Source organism: Triticum aestivum, chromosome 1D (genome assembly GCF_018294505.1).
Source record: "Triticum aestivum cultivar Chinese Spring chromosome 1D, IWGSC CS RefSeq v2.1, whole genome shotgun sequence".
In the NCBI taxonomy this organism is placed as follows: domain Eukaryota; kingdom Viridiplantae; phylum Streptophyta; class Magnoliopsida; order Poales; family Poaceae; genus Triticum; species Triticum aestivum.
The window spans coordinates 489,563,464-489,583,261 of record NC_057796.1 but is presented as its reverse complement, the minus strand read 5'-3'; the positions used below and the strand labels follow the sequence as shown (position 1 = coordinate 489,583,261).

Below are 19,798 nucleotides of genomic sequence, written 5' to 3'. Positions count from 1 at the left end.
CTCCGAACAACATTCGGTAATCACATACAAACCTTCTTTATAACCCTAGCGTCATCGAACCTTAAGTGTGTAGACCCTACGGGTTCGGGAATCATGCAGACATGACCGAGACACCTCTCTAGCCAATAACCAATAGCGGGATCTGGATACCCATGTTGGCTCCCACATGTTCCACGATGATCTCATCGGATGAACCACGATGTCGAGGATTCAAGCAATCCCGTATACAATTCCCTTTATCAATCGGTATGTTACTTGCCCGAGATTCGATCGTCGGTCTCCCAATACCTCGTTCAATCTCGTTACCGGCAAGTCACTTTACTCGTTCCGTAATGCATGATCCCGTGACTAACTACTTAGTCACATTGAGCTCATTATGATGATGCAATACCGAGTGGGCCCAGAGATACCTCTCCGTCATACGGAGTGACAAATCCTAGTCTCGATCCGAGCCAACCCAACAGACACTTTCGGAGATACCTGTAGTGCACCTTTATAGCCACCCAGTTACGTTGTGACGTTTGGTACACCCAAAGCATTCCTACGGTATCCGGGAGTTGCACGATCTCATGGTCTAAGGAAATGATACTTGACATTAGAAAAGCTTTAGCAAACGAACTACACGATCTAGTGCTATGCTTAGGATTGGGTCTTGTCCATCACATCATTATCCTAATGATGTGATCCCGTTATCAATGACATCCAATGTCGATGGTCAGGAAACCGTAACCATCTATTGATCAACGAGCTAGTCAACTAGAGGCTCACTAGGGACATGTTATGGTCTATGTATTCACACATGTATTACGATTTCCGGATAACACAATTAAAGCATGAACAACAGACAATTATCATGAACAAGGAAATATAATAATAACCATTTTATTATTGCCTCTGGGGCATATTTCCAACACCCAGATCCACAGCTCGGGACCCCCTACCCGAGATCCGCCGGTTTTGACACCAATAGTGAGGTTGCACGGGTGGCTCTGCAGCTGGAAGCACGGCAGCGGTGGTGGCGCCTTCTCTTGGCTATGTGGGTAGCAAGGGGAGGGGTGGCGGGTGGCCCTGGTGTCATCGTGGCTTTAGCAATGGCGATTCCCTTGTCTAGATCTGGAGGCCTAGCGCGAAAGGTCGCGACTCCCCCTCATATGTTGGGTCGGCAACCTTGAGTCCACAGGTGGCACTTGTGTGGGTCCGAGCGAAAGCTCTGCACTCCGGCGCCGGCAACGATGGCACCTACGAACGTCGCTTTCCTCTAGGGGGTTGCTATTGGTCCCCTCAAGGTACCACGGGTCCAGGGTGAAAAATCCTAGTCCATCTCTCGGACTCGACGACGGTGGCACACGGTGTCATCACCCTCTTGAGGGTGTCGTTGTGGACCCTCGGTTCCTCTCGGTTGCAGATGGCTTATAGCATCGAGTTTGCCTTCTCGCTGGCGTACTGCATCCTTGCCTGTAGCGAGGGGTGGTTTCGATGACCGCCTATCTTGTAGATTGTTCTCGTGGTCTCCATTCTCGGTCCTTACTGTTTCTTGGCAGGAGCGGCGCTCCATGACCCGGAGCAAGGGGGCAGTCTCGACGATGAGTCGGCCCTCTCCGGAGGTGGCTCGGTCGGAGAAGACTCGGTGTGTTCGGGTTCTCGTGGCACGGTGGTTTCTCTTGGCGGCGCGGCTCCGGTCCTCTTCAGTTGTCTTGGTTGTAGTGTGTTAGGTGTGGCTTCTCCTGCTCTTCATGTTTGACGTTGGCGTTGAGCCTAGAATAGGGATTTTGCGCCCGCGGATGTGTTGAGGAATCAGGGCAAAAGGAAACAAGTCATGTGGGCTCTTCGGAAGGAGGCTGCGCACAGGAGTGTGGGCTGGGGGGACGCGCCAGGCACCTTGAAATACCCCGCCTTGGCGCCCGAACGTAACCGTCCCAACCAACAGCCTTCTCTCCTCCTCTTCTCCCCGTCGCCGGAGCGCCAAGAAACCACCATCCCCGCCTCTCCTCCATCCCCGCTCGGTTTCTCTCTCCACCGCGCGCCTCTGCTCTCCAGCGTCACTGGCGACCGATGGAGCAGTTCGAGGACGGCCACCACGTGCGGCTGCGGAGCCGCGAGCGCGGCACGTACCTGCACGCCGACGACGACGGGCTTGGCGTCTCCCTGAGCCGGCGCCGCGCGTCGATGAACGCGGCTTGGGCGGTGCACATCTACCAGGGAGATGGCGGTGCCCAGTACTTGCTCCTCCACAGCGCCGCCTACGGCCGCTACCTCGGCGCCACGGACGCGCCGGCGCTGCGAGGCCACATTGAGAGCCGCGTCGAGCAGTGCGACTACGGGCCGTGGGAGGAGGAGGCCATCAGGTGGCAGGCCGCCGGGATCGGCTCGGGGGACAATATCCTGCTCCGCCACGTCGGCGGCCGCCGCCTCCGCGCCAACGGGAGGTACCTCAGCGTCGACGACTCCGACAGCGCCGGCACGATGATGCATTGGGTCGTGGAGCGCATCCCCTCCAGGGAGGACACGCCTCGCCTTGCAGCTCCGACTGGGGTGAGTCCGCCATGCCCGCTGCTTCGTACTTCTCGAACTGCTTAGCGAATTGGGTTCTTGGGTGTCGTTAGTTTGCGTCCGGATTCAACCGCGGGGATGGCAGATTCCTGCCAAATTTGCGCCATACCCGCTTCTTGAATCTTCCAGAATTGGGTTCTCTTGGATGTCGTGACAATTGGGGATTTGCAATTATAGGCATCTTGCAATTCTTTTGCAATTCTTGAGGAAGATTCAGAGCAGTACTACTCTGCCTCTGCTTCGTATTTGATGGTTCTTTGGGACTCAACTGCAGCTCCGCCTCCCCAGAAGCCTCAGCTTCATGTTGCCGTGGCGGGTGATCCAGGTCGAGCAGGCAGGCGCCGACGAGTCCAACGCCAGCTTCCCCTGGGCCTCACTCGTATTCAGGGGCAGGTCCGCGTACCACCTGAGGAAGAAGCTGGCCAGCCGGCTGGGTGTCGCCATGGACGTCTCCAACCTCGTCATGTGCGTCCGAGCGGGTATGCACGGGCGGCCTACCCCACTGGTCATCGACCTGCCCCGCAGCAGGCAGACCCTCGACATCATCGTCTTCATGGCGGGGACGCCAGGTGAGACGCGCCATTGCCAACTTCCTGTTTGCTGCATTGACTGAAGAACAGTTTACTATGAAACTGTCTGAAGAACAGTTTACTGTAACTGTTGTTTTCTGCAACTGCTGCTAATCTTCAGTTACGACTTGGGAGTTGTGTGGACTGTTGTAGTATTAGACATAAGTAGACGGAGTTAAACGGAAACAGTTGGTGTTTGCATTATGCCTGCTGCAAAGATGCTAGAAGGTATCTGAATCCAGTTTGTTTGTGGATAAAATCATAACATATTCACATTAAACCCTAACACAGAAATTATTGGTTTCATCGTACTGTCCCTGATACAGACAAGTCAGTTTTCCCATTAGGCACTATTTGTCACCTGTAGAAAATTTGGAACTTTGATATCCAACTCAGTCAAGTTACTTGTACTGTAAATTCTGTTGGATTTAGCATACTATAAAAATTATGTGAACAACATGTGAACCAAATTCAGGTTAATCCTGCAGTATTTCATGAAAGTTGTCTTTCAGGTTTTTGCACATTATATTGTTTCTCAGGCTTTTGTGCATGAGCTGTCTTCATTAATTCTGGAAAACAGTGATATTTAAGCTATTGATCTTCTCAAACTGTTGCACTGACATGATGCCTAACTTCCTCATTTCATGTTCTAATTCAGCCCATGCAGACCTGCGGTACCCGAATGTCAATGCAGAGTAGAGAAATATAAGAGCTGGACTCCTGACCGTCGACCATCCACCTCTTCAGAAGTGTCGCCTCCTAGGACACTATGACATGAGAATTCAGAACTGCACTTTTCATTGAGATATAGGTCTAGGAAGCGCCTCTTGTCTGCTAGCCTAGATAAACTTGATTCATTCGCCAGATAGGAGGAACCTGTCCCATGTGGTTCTAAATTTCAGAACCTGTGTGAAGAAATGATTGTGTTCTTATTGTGGCTGCTACTTCAGCATTGCCAAGTGCATTTCTCTAAGATGTCAACTTGAGAACCTCTGTGAACAGTTATGCAATGGCATTGGTTTGTAATGGTTGTGTTCTTATTCTTGCTGCTACTTCAGCATTTGAACCGCCCAGTGCATTTGTTTCCCCTAGATGCCAGCGCTGCCGTTTCAAGTTTCAGTCATTCAGCAGAAAATGAATTTTGCAAGATATGTACTGGTAGTGGTCTTTTGGGATTATTTGCTGTTGTATTATTTGCTGCAGAAAATGAATTTTGCAAGATATGTACCGCCAAGTGCATTTGTTTCCCTTAGATGCCAGCGCTGTTGTATTATTTGCTGCATTGACATGATCTTTTGGGATTTATTTTAATGGAGCACTGATCAGCTTGTGGTGGAAGACAATGCTAATCTTCAGTTAGGAGTTTACTGAAACTTTTGTATTCTGTATCTGCTGCTAATCTTCAGTTAGCAGTTTACGGAAACTGTTGTATTCTGCAACTGCTGCTAATCTTCAGTTAGGAGTTGGGAGTTGTCTGGACTGTTGTCTGTATCAGATATAAGTAGAAGGAGTTGAATAGAAGTAGTTGGTATTTGCATTATGCCTGTTGTACAGATGCTAGAAGGTGATCTGAAGCTAAACTGGTTGTTGGGGGAGAAAATCATTACTGAAGTCACATATTCACACTAAACCTTGATACAGGAATTTTTGGTTTCATACGACTGGTGCAGATAATTAAATTTTCCCATTTGTTACTATTTGCTGCTAGGAGAAACTTTGGAACTCAGAAACCCAACTCAGTCACGATATGTGTTCTCAGCCTTAAAGAGAAGACACAGATTTCTGGCTGATTTAGGTTGTTTTGATGATACCAAATTCAGGTTGTTTTCCAGGTTTTGTACATAAGCTGTCTTGTTCGTCAATTGTCCAATACAGTGATGACATTTAATTTATATATACATCTTCTCCAAAGATTGCCTGTGATATGATTCCTTACTCTTTCACTGTCTGGTCTAATTCAGCCCACGCCGAGTTGCGGTACTCAGATGTCAATGCAGCGTAGAGAAAGATAAGAGCAGGACTCCTGACAGTCCACCTCTTCAGAAGTGTGGCCGCCTCGGACATGAGATTCAGAAATACAATTTGCATTGAGATATAGGTTTAGGAAAACCCCAGCAACTCTTGTGAGTCTGCTAACTGAAATTGATTCATTCTCCTGACAGGAGGAACCTGTCTGCTTCGCCCTTGTGTTTCTGAACTTGCAGAGCGTCTTTGTTCTTGAACGGTGCCAACTTTATTTTTTCTAGAGACAACAAGGTACTCTTTTTTTTTTCTTTTTTTTTGAAAAGGAAAAGAAGGTACCACTGCAACAACGAAACCAGTCACAGATTCAGTACAAGGCCTTGGACAATATTGGCTGATGTTCAGAACTCATGAGCTACACAGTACGCAGCACTGCAACAGAGGTAGAGGAGGACTAGATGCGGAAACTCGAGAGACACGATCAAACATCAAACTAGTCAAGAAAAGGACACGACCGGACACGATTGATCGATCGATCAGGCATCGCTCTCGTCGTCGTCGTCGCTGCCTACTCGCCGCTGCCGTTTGTGGTAGTCCCGGGCTTGGAGTTCGATGCCTTGGTTGGCCTGCTCGCAGGCGTCGATCCAGTCGTGGTAGATGTCGACGGGCTCGGTGAGGTAGTGCGCCGTGGTGTGGTAGGCCTCCTCGCAGACGTAGCAGACGGCGGTGGCGACCAAGAGCTTGAGGTCGATGGTGCAGGCCACGCTGTCGGGGTGGTTGCAGAAGGGGCAGCAGAAGGTGGTGTCCAGCTTCGGCGCCGGCTTCTTCCGGGACGCCATCTTGGAGCTCATCGACTTGCGCTTCGCCATCTCTTCTCTGCACCAGATCGCAGGCGCAGCTAGGCTTCGCGATCAGGAGAGTCGTCCAGACGCGATGTGTGTTCGTAGGGAAAGCGTTGGGTGTGGTTGTTATAAAGGACGTGCCTACTCCGACTCCGGCTCCTCTTCGGCGGCGGTGCAACGAAGCCATTAACAAGTCGGAGCCGGATTCTGGCGCCCAGTCGAAATGGCCCAGGCGCCGTATCGCCGGGAGATGACGGGAGGTAGCTAGTCTACCTGGGCTACGCATTGCTGGCTGGGCACGTACTGTCAGCGGTGGGAAAACTATTTTTTTTCCTTTCTTTTCTTGCGGGAAAACTACGCTTCTTCTTCTCCGCAGATCCCTCGCCGGCCGCCTCCCTCCACTCCAATCAAGAGCTCAAGGTCAGCCGCCGCTGCTCGATGCTCCTTTCTGCTCTTGCATACGCACAGTAATTTGATCAGAATTGCTTGGATTTCTGCTGGATGAACACAGAGACAAAATGATTATACAGAATACAGAGTATAATCATTCTGAATGCACACAGAATGATACTGTGGATGAATGATTCTGAATGCACACAGAATTGCTTGGAGTATTCTGAATTAACATGTCTCTGTGTGACATGTATTGTGTCACGCAGCATGTTGAGCATTCGATCTAAGACATGTTAGGAAAATTACTGATCACACAGCATGTTGAGCAATCGATCGGAGTACGTCTACAGTAATTTTGTCTCAATGTTAGGAAAATTTCGATCTCAATGCACGTCTCAAGATGAAGGAGCAGAGTATAATCATTTGCAAGTGTCTTCCTGCAGAGTATAATCAGGAGCTACTATCATTTGCAGAGTATAATCAGGAGCTAACACATTTGAATTTCCTGCACAATCAATCAATCAAATAAAGGCTAAATAAGATTTCGGGATTTCAATCAAAGAAAGGCTTAATGAGATTTCAGAGTACTGTGTGTAATTACTACTGTGTAATGAATCTTCAACATATCACAGATTTCAAAGTACTCTTCAATCAATCAATCTTCACAGATTTTAAGGAGTACAAATGTGAATTTCCTGTAATTTTGGAAACATCTTGATTGAACAGGAGTAGTATGAACAATAGTTTGATGAGGAAACACAAAATAGTTTGATGAACAACAGTAGTATGAACAATACTCCATGATGAACAACAGTAGTTTGATGAGACACCAAGAGAAGTAGCCTATTTATGTCTGTTCAGTTGGACAATACTCTACAGTAGTTTGATGAGAAAACATACAGAAAAGTTCAATTGGACATGAACAGAGAAGTAGCCTATTTATGTCTGTTCCATTTTAGGGACTTACTGAAAATTACCTGTGATATTTACTTCTTGATCTTCCATTTGATCACTTGGTCATGCCCATTCCTTGTACACCACACACCCAAAGTTACTCAAAACAAATTGCTGACTATTTTACCTGGTGGGATCATAGCAGCATCACTATTCCCAACCAAAATAAGTAAACAGAGGAGTAGAAAATGTTTCAGTTAGTTTAATTAACAAGACTACTTCATTATGTTAACGAGACTACTGCAACCAAAACTTGCCAGGAAGGAAGCAACACTGGATGTACCTGAATTAACCACTGTCCATCTGTCCACCTATGAAAACAAAAGCAAGATTGACAAATCAGCAGAAGATTGAAAAGCAAGATCAACAGTATAAGAAACTAATTGGATTATTATCCGGGAGTACCTTTTTTAACTTTGTATCTTCTGGCATTCTGTGTGTGAGATGTGATGCAACAAGCAGTAGTGTAGAGCAGTGGTTAATTCAGTTAAGTGCACTTTACTCAATTTTTAAGCCAAAAAAACATAGACAGAAAATCTCAACATCTCATCAACATAGACAAAAAAAGCAAACAAAAACCACTTGTTGTCAGTGTTGTTGTCAGTTAAGTGCACTTTGCTGAATTTTAAAGGTCGACAGAAAAGTTATGAGGGAGTTCCTGATAGAGAAGGTCTTGCCAGCAATACAAGCTGTTTGGCCCGAAGGTGATGCTGGACAGACCATCTACATTTAGCAGGATAATGCTAAGCCCCATATCTTACCAGATGACCCCGGAATTTCTAGAAACTGTCGCAAAAACTGGACTTGACATCCGAATAATACAACAGCCTGCCAACAGTCCTGATTTGAATGTGCTTGACCTTGAGTTTTTCAACTCGCTGCAATCCCTGACAGATTGTCCGAGTCCTAAAACACTACAAGACCTTATTAAGGGTGTTTTGGAGGAATTTGAAGGCTATGAGGTTTACAAGCTCAACAGAATTTTCCTAACTCTACAAACGTGCATGGTCGAGATCCTGAACCATGCCCATGTAAACAAGGAAAGGCTTGAGGGTCTTTGGCAGCTACCTCCAAGACTATCCTGCCCTCAAGAGGTTTACGCAAATGCCCTACACAACTTAGGGCTAATGGAGAGGGTTCAATAATGGAATATGAGGCTCTGATGCTAGTGATTGTGCTTGTGATGCTAGTGATGCTTGTGATGAGGCTCTGATGCTCGTGATGATGCTTTTGATGCTAGTGATGATGCTTGTGATGAGGTTCTGGTGCTTGTGATGACGCTTGTGATGCTTGTGATGAGATGTGCTGCTTGTGATGAGGCTCTGATGCTCGTGATGATGCTTGTGATGAGGATGTGCTGCTTGTGATGAGGCTCTTATGCTCGTGATGATGCATGTGATGCTAGTGATGATGCTTATGATGCTTGTGATGAGGCTCTGATGCTCGTGATGATGCTTGTGATGCTTGTGATGAGGATGTGCTGCTTGTGATGAGGCTCTGATGCTCGTGATGATGCTTGTGATGCTTGTGATGAGGATGTGCTACTTGTGATGAGGCTCTGATGCTTGTGATGATGCTTGTGATGCTAGTGATGCTTGTGATGAGGCTCCGATGCTCGTAATGATGCTTGTGATACTAGTGATGATGCTTGTGATGCTTGCGATGAGGCTGTGATGCTTATCATGTCTGTAATAATCCATATTTGAGTATGTTGGAGTATGTTGTTTGTGTGGAGTATGTTGTATGTCTAACTCCACTTGTATGTGTAACTCCATTTAAATTTTTACTCCATTTAATTTTGCACTTTTACTCCATCTATTTTTCACTCCATACTCCACTTATATGTGTATATTTCTATTACTCCATTTGTATGATTATTCTCTGATAGGAGAGTAGTAGGAGGGGAGAGGAGTGAATTAGAGAAGAGTATGTAGGCTGGGATGCCCTCCTTGTCTTCAATCTTGGACTTCACATTGTTGTTGATGTTGTTAAAGGAAAGGACTAGGAGAGGAATATGAGAGGAAATGAGTGGAATAGAAGAGGAGAGGAGTGGAGTGGAATAGGAGAGGAGAGGAAGAAGTTTAATTTAATTTTAACACAGAAGGTTTAATTTAGTAACACAAAAGGTTTATTTTAAGTTTAATTAACTAAAATGTTAAATCTAGATTTAACTAAAAGAAAAGGTTTAAATGCCAGTTAATTAAAATTATCTAAGAGGAGAGGATAAGATAAGAGAAGAGAGGAGAGATAAGAAGAGAGAAAGAAGAGATAAGAAGAGAGAAGAGAGCAAGAAGATGCTCCTGCAGAAGAGGAGTAGAAAGTTTCAGTTAATTAACTGAAACTACTCCTACAGAGAAGATACCGAGAATCTGAACTACTGCTGATCCTCTTATTGCAAGCCAGCAAATATGCTCACTAAATGGAGTACTCCCTCTCAAAATTGAACATTGGTAAAACTGAACATTGGCATGCGTAACACTGTACTTCTAGCAACTGTGCTCACTAAATGGATTTTTATTTTCAGAACACATTGGTAAAACTGAACATTGGTAACAACCTGAACATTGCTACTAACACTGATTTTCATTGACAGGAACAAAGAATGGTCATGTAGACATCCAGAAGTTAGGCAATTCAACTCGACGGTGTATACAAACAACAAGGAAGTGTTTTTTAAGCTTAGGACAGTGGGGGCAACCCCCCACTGACTTTATATTAACTCAACAATCATGGTGTACAACTCTCTGAGGCTACATCAGGGTGGATATTACAAGCCCTCACCACCGGAGAGAGGGGAGATGAGTGTATGTAGAGAATTACAAGAAAAAGGCTATTACACTCTAGATGGATGTAACCAAGCTCTCTACAAATGGCACCAAGGCCTCCCTGACGCTGTGCCTCATCAAACGAAAGTCATTTTTGAATCTAATAAGCCAGCCATCAACCGTAGGCAAGACACCCCTGAAGTGCTTGTTGTTGCGTTCCTTCCATATGCTCCAGGCTGCAATCACAAAGATCTACATGAACATTGGACCCGTCCACTTGTCGTTTGCCTCATGCACAAGCTTGAGCTTGTTTCTACTATGCTCCCACTCGATCCTCAGCTTCCTCCAGCATGTTCTACAAAAGGTACACTCGAAGAAGAGGTGCTCCACTGTCTCTTCTGGCGGGTTGTCACAGAGGAGGCAAGTATATGCATCGTCTTGCAGCTTCATTCCTCTCCTCTTCAGCATGTTTCTAGTGTTCAGCCTGTCCGCTAGAAGAAGCCATGCAAAAACCCTCCATTTATTGGTGCATTTTGACTTCCAGATCCATCTGAGTGCATCATCCGCCCCGACTTCTCGAAAGCAATTGTCATAATACTTTCTGGAAGCAAAGTCTCCCGATCCCCAGACGCATCTCCAGATGTCTGTGGTGTCACTCAATTCCCTCACGGTCGTGCTGCATTGAAGGTTATGCAACTCATCCCTGGCTTGGGCAGAGATCGGTAGCTGGAAATTGTGCCCAAGCGTAGGTGTTGTCAGCAGCGCTTGCACCGAGACATCTTCATTAAGAGCAAAGGAAAACAGTCGGGGGTGGCTGTCACAGAGGATATTGTTATGCCATAAATTCTTGGATATTGTTCTAGGATCTTTGGAGGCAGTCCGATGGAACACATGGCGTAAATCGCCAGGGACGTGATCACCGAGTTGACCAAGGTGAGCTTTGATCCAAGGTCCAAGAGCGAGGTGGCAGTGGATAGCCTGCGCTCGACCGATGCAACCCGCGGCATTAGGTCAGTCACCGTTGGTTTAGCAGTGCCCATCGGCATGCCCGGGTACGTGAATGGCATCTTGCCAACCTTGCAGCCAAAAACCTCCGCCAGGCGCTCTGTTGCATCCACAGCCGTATTGACAGTCATCGGGGTCGATTTTTGAAAGTTGATGCGCAATCCTATGGAGGAGGCATAGTCCTGAAGCACGCGTTTGATTGTCTCCGCTTGCGCTCGATCAGCTGGCATCACGAGTATCGTGTCATCTGCGTACTGGATCACAGGGTAGTCATCCTCCGGAGCTGGTATGGGTAGCTCTAGTGCACCACTCCGGTATGCATCATTGATGGCTGCTTGTAGAAGATCATCCGCCAAGACGAAGATGAGTGGGGACAGTGGGTCACCTTAGCGCACCCCTCTTTTACAGAAGAACTGCCTGTCGGGGATCCCATTGAGGAGCACAGAGGATTTTGCAGTCGAAAACAAGCACTGAATCCACCCAAGCCAACGATCATCAAAGCCCATGCACTTCATAATCTGCATCATTGGAGCATGCTCGATTGTATCAAAGGCTTTAGCAAAGTCGAGCTTAAGAATGGCGATTTCGAGTCTCGAAGCCTGGCACTGGTGTATGAATTCATACGCCCAAGCCACACAGTCTTGGATCGATCTACCCCGCAAGAACCCGTATTGGTTCCAATGCATGATTTTAAGAACCACTTTCTGCAGACGGTTTGCCAAGAGTTTTGTCAGCAATTTGAGGCAGCAGTTTAAGAGTGTTATAGGGCGGTAGTCATCAGCTGTCTCCGGCGAATGAGTCTTCGGGATGAGAGTGATAAATCCAGTATTCAAACTTTCAAGATCCAAGGTACCTGCATGAAAATCAAAGCAAAGCCGATAGAACTCCTCCTTAATGATGTGCCGGCAAGATTTTATGAAACTTCCACTGAAACCATCTGGTCTAGGCGCACGATCAGACGGCATCTCTTTGACAACTTGGTCAATCTCCTCCCGAGTAAAGGGCTCCGACAGGGCCTACAGCCCTTCCACTTTTTTGATGTTGTGTTCCAGATCAAATCTCATGTTAGTAGGATTTGAGCAACCTAGTCTTTCCTTGTAGGTTTGGAGAAGGACTGCCTCTTTACCCACATGATCATAGACAACTGAGTCATCTGACAACCGCAGCGAAGCAATATTGTTTCTGCGAAAATCTTCAGTCGCTACCCTATGGAAGAACTTGGTGTTGTCGTCGCCAAATTTGAAGTACCTGATGGTGTAGCGTTTCTTCCAGTATGCTTTTCTGCAGTCAAGCAAGTGAAGAAGATGCTTCTTCAGAATTTTTCTGAAATTAGCTTCAGGTATAGTCAACCGTCTACGATCCTCTAGACTATCAAGCTCCAGAAGGGTTTTGTTACAGTTCTCAATCAACACAGACAACTTAGAGATTTTCTTGCGCCATTGTTTCAGATCATATCGCAGGTTTTTTAGTTTTTTGCACAAGGCAGCAGCTGTGTTCGGGGCATAACAATGTTTATTCCACGATCTCTGCACCACATCAAAGAAACATGGTTGTTTGATCCAGTAGTTCTCAAAACGAAATAATTTGGTCTTGGGAATTTTGGTCTGGATGCTAACATAACAAGGCACATGATCTGACGTGGGCTTCCCTAGGGGCATGACTACAGTATTCGGATATTTGGCCGCCCAATCCAGAGAAGTAAAGTGCGAGTCCAACTGTTCAAGCAGGGGGTTGGTTTGCATATTGCTCCAGGTGAAGGATCGCCCCTTGATCGGTAATTCAACCAAAGACTGTCTACGGATGAATTCATTGAAGATTAGCATATCGTTAGCATCACCCCCCCCCCAGTAAACAAAGCTCTGTTGGGATCAGCGCAAGGGCCGTATACGTTACAAGTGTCCACGTATCATCGGACTGAGTCGAGGTAAGCCTAACGCCGAGCGTGAAAGATTCAGAGAAAACAGAAACACCTGTGAAAACCGAGCTCATCCACACAGTGATTAGACCCCTAGAATTACCAACAGATGGCACAAATTCAAACATATCAAACTTCTTAGGGCAAAAGAGTTTAATAAACGACGCATCAAAAGATTCTCGCTTGGTTTCTTGAAAGCAAACTACCGAACAACCACTAATCTCAATCGCATTACGGATCGCCAACTGCTTTTTGTCTGAATTGATTCCTCGGATGTTCCAGTAGAGAATGTTCCACTGTTTATTTGACGACATCTCACTTAGGGCAGCTCCCGAGTGTCGCCACGAGCACTTGCTAGAAGCTTCTGGGCGCTAAGTTCTTCGGCAGGTATCCCACACAGCTCTGTGCCCACAGGTTGCAGCTGCTAGATCGTAGTTGGCGGAGGCAATTCTTCAGTCTGAACCGCGTCAGGCTGCAGCATCAACTTGGGACAGGGGTCTGTCGCCTTGGAGGAGCAAGCAACCGCTGGGGCCCCTCTGTGTTTGACCTTGGATTGCGGCTTTTTAGCATCAGTGATGAGGTTTACCTTGAAGCCATCATACCTTGTGGCCCTGGAGCTGCGTCTCAGGCAAGTTGTGTCGATTGGCATCTTCTCTGCTAGGATCATCTTCTGAATGTACTTATTGAGTGGCTTGGCCCCAAGAGCTTCAGAAGATTCAGTTATACCAACGTTTCCAAAGGCCTCAGAGTTATTCCCAGGGTCAGCATTTCCCTCTCCACTCATCTCCAGAGCCTGCCTAGTGGAGCACCCGACACCATCAGTGACAGCAACTTCAGGCAATGTGATTGTTATAACATAGTGATCCCAAATATCAGAAGGTATGAATATATCTGCCGGACTACAGGGAAGCAGCTCAGTCCTTGGGCCAAACTGCTCATTCATATGGCACACACCCTTGATAACAGCAGCAGTCACAGTGTGAAAGACGGCAAGAGGGTTCAGAGGGAACAAATCGCCCGTCAGACAATCATCAGGTGCAGTAATGCAACGAGTGTACCTTCCGAAAGAGATCATCCAAAGAAACTGCAAGAATAGGTACCCCTCTTCAGCCTGAACCTCAACAGCAAGGGAACTGCCATTAGCACGCACAAATTGTAGACCAGAGGTTGGTGTTCCATTGATCAGAGCATCCACAGCCTCTGCAATATCAGAATATACCGACCATTCATCCTGGGGATCATCTGTGATGTTGCTCTCTTGTTCCACTCCATCCATGAGAGAGGGACTAGTGTACTGAAATAGCGTTCTGAAACTGAATCCTCTGTATGGAGGTGGTGCCACAGGCCAGACTCCCCAGCCATCATTCTGCGTCGGCTGCTGTTGGGGCACCTGCTGCTCCCAGGCCTCATCAATCTGCTGCTGCAGCCATCGCTGATGATCCAACGCCCACTATTGGGCAGCAGTCAGGTACGGCAACTCATAAGGATGCGGAGATGCATTCATCGGTGGAGCATCATCTTCATTCCCAACAAGCTCAGGAATCGTATTCCTTCCATTAAGTACATAAACGGGAACAGACCAGGATCTACCCATACCTGGCAGAGTGCCAATTCTCTTAATCACAAGACTGTGGGGAACCTGTGCGATATCACTGATGATAACCCGTACTAAAACTCGTTCCTTGTTGTGTCCGGGCCTGTGCTAGAGATCTAACTTCCCGAAACATGACACAGCCTTATTGATATAGTGATCTTTTTGGTAATCCATAGGGAAAGCAAGGAACAGGACCCAAGCAACATACTGAAACGGGCAACGGCGCATGTTTTCCCCCTCATCATGCGGCACAAAAGAGAAGGTCATATCATCATCCAGGGGGTCTAACTGATGCGGACTCTCCTGAATAAATTGGTCTCTCAGAGCTACATCAGCAAACGCAACCATGCCCACACCGATAGGATACACGAAAGCAGCAGGTACTTCAAGATGAAAATCCTCAACCATGATGCGAACAACCTCATCCAACACTAACTGCTTCTGATGATCTGGGACTGGGGGAACAACAGTGACAATGGCATACCTCTCGTGGCTCAGCGGCGGGTCATCCACCACCATCATGTTGCGCGCCAATCTGTGGTCCGGACCACGCTCAATCCGGGCTCCCATCGGCATGAACTGGAAGGGCCTCGCCGGAAAGTTGGCCATGGCGATAGTGGTGGCGGCGATGGCTGTCGCGTCAGTCAATGGCGGAGCTGGGAGGAAGGAGGGGGTGTCGCTCTGCTCTTTGGTTGTCAGGGGCGGCAGAGTAGGCAAATGGCGTGGTGCTTGAAGCGGAAACGTCCACCCAATGGCTATAGGGGGAGGGGGCCCAGAGTCTAGTACTTTCCTTTTGGGACGCCAAACCAATTTTCTATTAGAAATATTGGGATTCTGTGGTGGGAGGACCGCGCGAAATCGAGGCAATGAATCCATGTTTGGTTGATCCTGCCGTTCCACCTTCCTCTGTTGCCAAAAATATCGTGGAGCAGACTTAGAGGAGCAAGATTTAGCCCCATGGCCCAGGAGCTTACAACGCTGGCACCAAAGAAGCCCGGGGCAAAATTCCCGCTGGTGGGCCAGATTATTGCAGATCGTGCGGCCTCTAACAGGCCGGCCCATCTCATGCCGCATGCAAAAGCATGCACGTTCGAAGTTATGGCAGGTGGCACCACTTTTGGCATTACAATTAGTGGCATCATGGCCACCCCCGAAACATCTGGAGCATCTGCCCAAAATATGATGGATGAAGTCCGAGGGAGGCAAGTCCTCTAAATCATAGATTTTTTGAATATCTGCCTCGTCATAATTAGCTTGCCTGAAGTCTAAGATATCCTCCAAAACCGAAGATGGAATATTACGCCAAATCTGCTCACGATGATTCTTACCGAAGAATTTTTTGGTAGGGTTGGGAATGTGCTCCGAAGAAACCGGAATATGTAAACTGCCAAAAATCAACCCCCCTTGTATGAACTCACGATTTGCAATGTTGAATGAAGAAGCATCCGAGAGATGATCATCATGAGAAAAACCACGTTGAGAGGAGACCTCATCGAAGGAGCTCAGTAAATTGGTAGATCGTTGCATGCAAAGGCCAAATTTGGCCAACTCCTTAGTGGCCGAAACATCCTTAGAGGCACTTTTCTCAAGAAAATCCAGATTAGTGTGAATGGCTTTAGGTGCTCTGCCCCGGAAAGCATCAATCTCATGTGGAGTGTTCCTCACAGCAGGATCCACATTTGGTACATTCCAAGGATGTCTAAAAAGACCAAAATGGTAGACAAAATCTGGCCAAACTCTATCCCATAGGGCATAGATGAAATGACCCACTTTATTTGAAGCCACCGAGAACCGAAAATTCCTTTCTCCAATGGATGTAACCTTGAAACCAGAAGCAATACCTCCAATGCAACATTGTAAGGCCAAACCAACCGAAGCACAGGACAAGGGGAAAGAGGCAGAAGAGAACGTGACCACCAAGAAGAATTCCTTGGAGGAGGAGGCCGGGGAGAAATGGACCGTGGATTTGAAACGCCTACGAACCTGGTCCTCGACCTTTAGGCTGGGGTTGAAGTCCCAGTGGAGGAGCCCTTCCATGGTGGCTTAGAAGGATCCATGGCCGCCGGTGGTGGAGGTGGAGGTGGGGAGGGAGGTGGGAGGAGGAGGGGGAGCCATCCAAGGAAGTGTTCATATAGCAGACTTAGGTGAAACCAAAATCATAGGACAACTTATAGCTGGCCACCAAGGTACCTCTCTCTCACACACATAGCAGAGCAAACTCCAAACTGAAATGCTGTTCTCACAAAAGAAAAAGAGAGGGAGGATGGCAAGTGAGGCTCACCATTGCATTGCAGTTGAAGTAGGACTCGCTAGTGATTTCGAATCGGCGCCCACACCACATGGTGCTCAGTCCCCTCCTACTGCCACCGTATGGTCTCGACCTGGGTGAGCTCTGCCTCCACTGCCCCGTGTCACGCTGTGGTCTGCTGCCAGACGGTGAGCACCCGGCAACTCAGGCAGCTCAAACCGGCGTACGGGCTCGGCGACCTGACAGACAGTCAAGAGAACAGAAGCAAATTCAGAGCCTGGTAGCTCCCAGCGAGTTCAGATAGCTGAATTTATTCAGTTACTTGTAGAGGAAGCTCTTGTCGTGGAAGCTGACGAGGAGCGTGGACGCCCGGAGCTGCCCCTCCGCCGCCGCCACCATCTCACCGAGCTCCCCCTCCCGCACCGTGATCTCCACCCTGGCCTCCTTCTCCCGCTGCTCCAGCATGGATCGAGTACCGCCGCCTACGGGTCGAGCACCGCCGCCCTCGAATCGAGCACCGCCGCCACGAATCGAGCACCCCGGATGGTAAAAATGTCACCTTTGACCGACGAGAGGGAGGCGGGTTGCTAGGGTTATGGGTGGTGAGGTGCAAGACTGCAGTGAGGAAGACGCTGCTACTTCTTGAGCTTGTGTTGGTTTATCCCTTGAAGAGGAAAGGGTGATGCAGCAAAGTAGAGATAAGTATTTCCCTCAGTTTGAGAACCAAGGTATCAATCCAGTAGGAGACAACGCACAAGTCACCGAATACCTGCACAAACAATCAAACAAACTTCCACCCAACGCGATAAAGGGGTTATCAATCCCTTCACAGTTATTTACAAAAGTGAGATCTGATAGAGATAGATAAACGATAAAGTAAATATTTTTGGTATTTTTGGTTTATAGATCGGAAAGTAAAAGATTGCAAAAGAAGTAAATCGGAAACTAATATGATGGAAAATAGACCCCGGGGGACATAGATTTCACTATAGGCTTCTCTCAAGATAGCAAATGATACGGTGGGTGAACAAATTATTGTCGAGCAATTGATAAAAAAGTGCAAAGTTATGATGATATCTAAGGCAACGATCATGAATATAGGCATCACGTCCTTCTCAAGTAGACCAAAAGGATTCTCCTCTTTTAGACAAGTTCCTAAAATTAGGAAGTTATTATTTGTCAAATTTATCTCGTACAATGTTTGGCAATAGCATTAATTAGTTCTATAGTTGGAAGAGATTTAAGTAACACTTATCCTAATTTCCGGCCATCTGTTTTTGTGAGTCGGGTTTTTTCTTTCATTTTAGAGCATCTCGAATAAATGATATAAATTTGGAGATGTAAAAATGGGTGTTGTATAATTTTCACCATCAAAAAGTGATTTTTACATCTTCAAAAAAGAGCCAACCCCAACAAATGATGTATATTTTGTAATGTATAAACCTCCTACTCCAACAGATAATGTGTGTTTGGTGATGTAAACTTCCTACTCCAACAGATAATTATGTCGAACACATTTCATGCGAGGTGGAAGAAACCAGCCGGCGGCGGGTCGGAGCGTTGCCGGGAAACACAAAGCCCGTCTGGGGTGGGCGGCGCCTGCTTCAACAGCCTCTGGACGGTCGTGGGGCTGTTGGAGGACTTCGCCCGCGGCGACGTAGTGGTGCTGGCAACGACCAAGAGACCCTCGGCTCGGCGGGTTGTGGTGGTCACGTGGCCGCCCTACTAGCTTCGGCGGCAGGCAGCAGTACCAAGGAAGGTGGTCGTGAGCTGCTACAGCCATTACGGCCGTCGGAGCTCTGGCGGACCTCTGAATCGGTCATGCGGTCATTGGTCGGGCGGATTCAAATCAGAGGGCTGGCGGCGGGGATGGCCTGCCTGGTCACGGAGGGATCGGAGATGGACGGACGGGCGACGACGGCATTTTCGGGCACAAATCATCGGCGGTGCGGGCGGCCGGTCGTCGGCGGGTCGTCGGTGGCTAGGGCAACGCGACTGGTGGTGGGGTCGAGGATAGACGGATGGGTGGCGGCGGCATTTCCCGGCAGAAATCGCCGATGGCGGAGGCGAGCGGGCGTCGGGCCAAAACGAAATGAACAAGGTTATGCGGTTGGCGCGCAACTGAACTTCTACATCACTTGGGAGGTGGAGATTCAGATTTGCATCTCCTAGTGTTGTAGTTTACATCATTTGAAGGAGGTGACGTAATTTTTTTTTATCTACATCATCTATTGAACGCCATGCTTGTTTACAAAAAAAAAAATCTCTGTATTTTAGTAAAAAAATACTAGGCCATGAGTACTTATAGACAGCACATTTTCCCTGCAAAAAGAAACAGCTTAAGATGTGCACAAAAAAATACGGTGTGGATTCTCTAACATAAGTCCGGTGACGTTGGATTGACTGACATGTGGGTCCATCAACACTCTAACCCACATGTCAACAACCCAAAGTCCATCAACACTCTAACCCACATGTCAACAACCCAAAGTACGTCAGACAATCTGCGCCCATCACAGTACGTACGGTAGCCCAAAGAAGATGGCCAGTGATAGGCACCGGCCCAAAGTTGAGCCGGTCGTTCAATTGGCACTAAGTTATCGTTTTCTTCCCTTATCACCGAGCGACGCACGTTGACCCAGCGCTGCTGCGCACGGCCGCCGCCGCCTCTCGTTCAGAAAAAAGTAAATGTTAGGCCTATGTCTCGTTGACGATGCACGCCGCCTGCCACATACATCACGGCTGCCGGTGGTTCCAGCTTCGGCCGTTGACGACCGCACCCCTTCCACCGGCTGGTTTCAGCATGTGGTCACCGTGATCTGCAACATCTTCAGCGTCACCGCCTCCAGCTCGTCGCAGTCGTCGGCCTGGACCACCATGTTCCTAGCAAAAAAAAAAACTCGACAACAAAAACTCTAGTAGTCATGGAAGTAAAAAAGAATGGTGCTTCCAGCAAAAAGAAGCTCATCGCTGCTGGTGGTAGCAAAATTATCTATCTGGT

At 47.7% G+C, this 19,798-nt stretch overlaps 2 protein-coding genes across 2 annotated transcripts; one reads left to right on the top strand and one right to left on the bottom strand.

The window, feature by feature from the left end:
• Nucleotides 1–1,828: 1,828 nt before the first annotated feature.
• On the top strand, nucleotides 1,829–4,131 carry LOC123178717 (uncharacterized). Its single transcript, XM_044591489.1, has 3 exons — nucleotides 1,829–2,532; nucleotides 2,825–3,119; nucleotides 3,778–4,131. Exons 1-3 carry the CDS (start codon nucleotides 2,053–2,055, stop codon nucleotides 3,816–3,818), a joined length of 816 nt encoding a protein of 271 aa, XP_044447424.1. The 5' UTR covers nucleotides 1,829–2,052; the 3' UTR covers nucleotides 3,819–4,131.
• A 1,424-nt stretch (nucleotides 4,132–5,555) lies between these two features.
• Nucleotides 5,556–6,008, bottom strand: LOC123178702 (transcription elongation factor 1 homolog). The gene has a single exon (XM_044591486.1). The coding sequence runs from the start codon at nucleotides 5,948–5,950 to the stop codon at nucleotides 5,618–5,620; it is 333 nt and encodes a 110-aa protein (XP_044447421.1). The 5' UTR covers nucleotides 5,951–6,008; the 3' UTR covers nucleotides 5,556–5,617.
• Nucleotides 6,009–19,798: the final 13,790 nt, after the last annotated feature.

Coding starts and splice junctions, on each gene's coding strand:
- LOC123178702 (XM_044591486.1), bottom strand. CDS start 5,950: ATGGCGAAGCGCAAGTCGATGAGCTCCAAGATGGCGTCCCGGAAGAAG.
- LOC123178717 (XM_044591489.1), top strand. CDS start 2,053: ATGGAGCAGTTCGAGGACGGCCACCACGTGCGGCTGCGGAGCCGCGAG. Junction 2,533..2,824: donor GCCTTGCAGCTCCGACTGGG/GTGAGTCCGCCA, acceptor ACTCAACTGCAG/CTCCGCCTCCCCAGAAGCCT. Junction 3,120..3,777: donor CTTCATGGCGGGGACGCCAG/GTGAGACGCGCC, acceptor GTTCTAATTCAG/CCCATGCAGACCTGCGGTAC.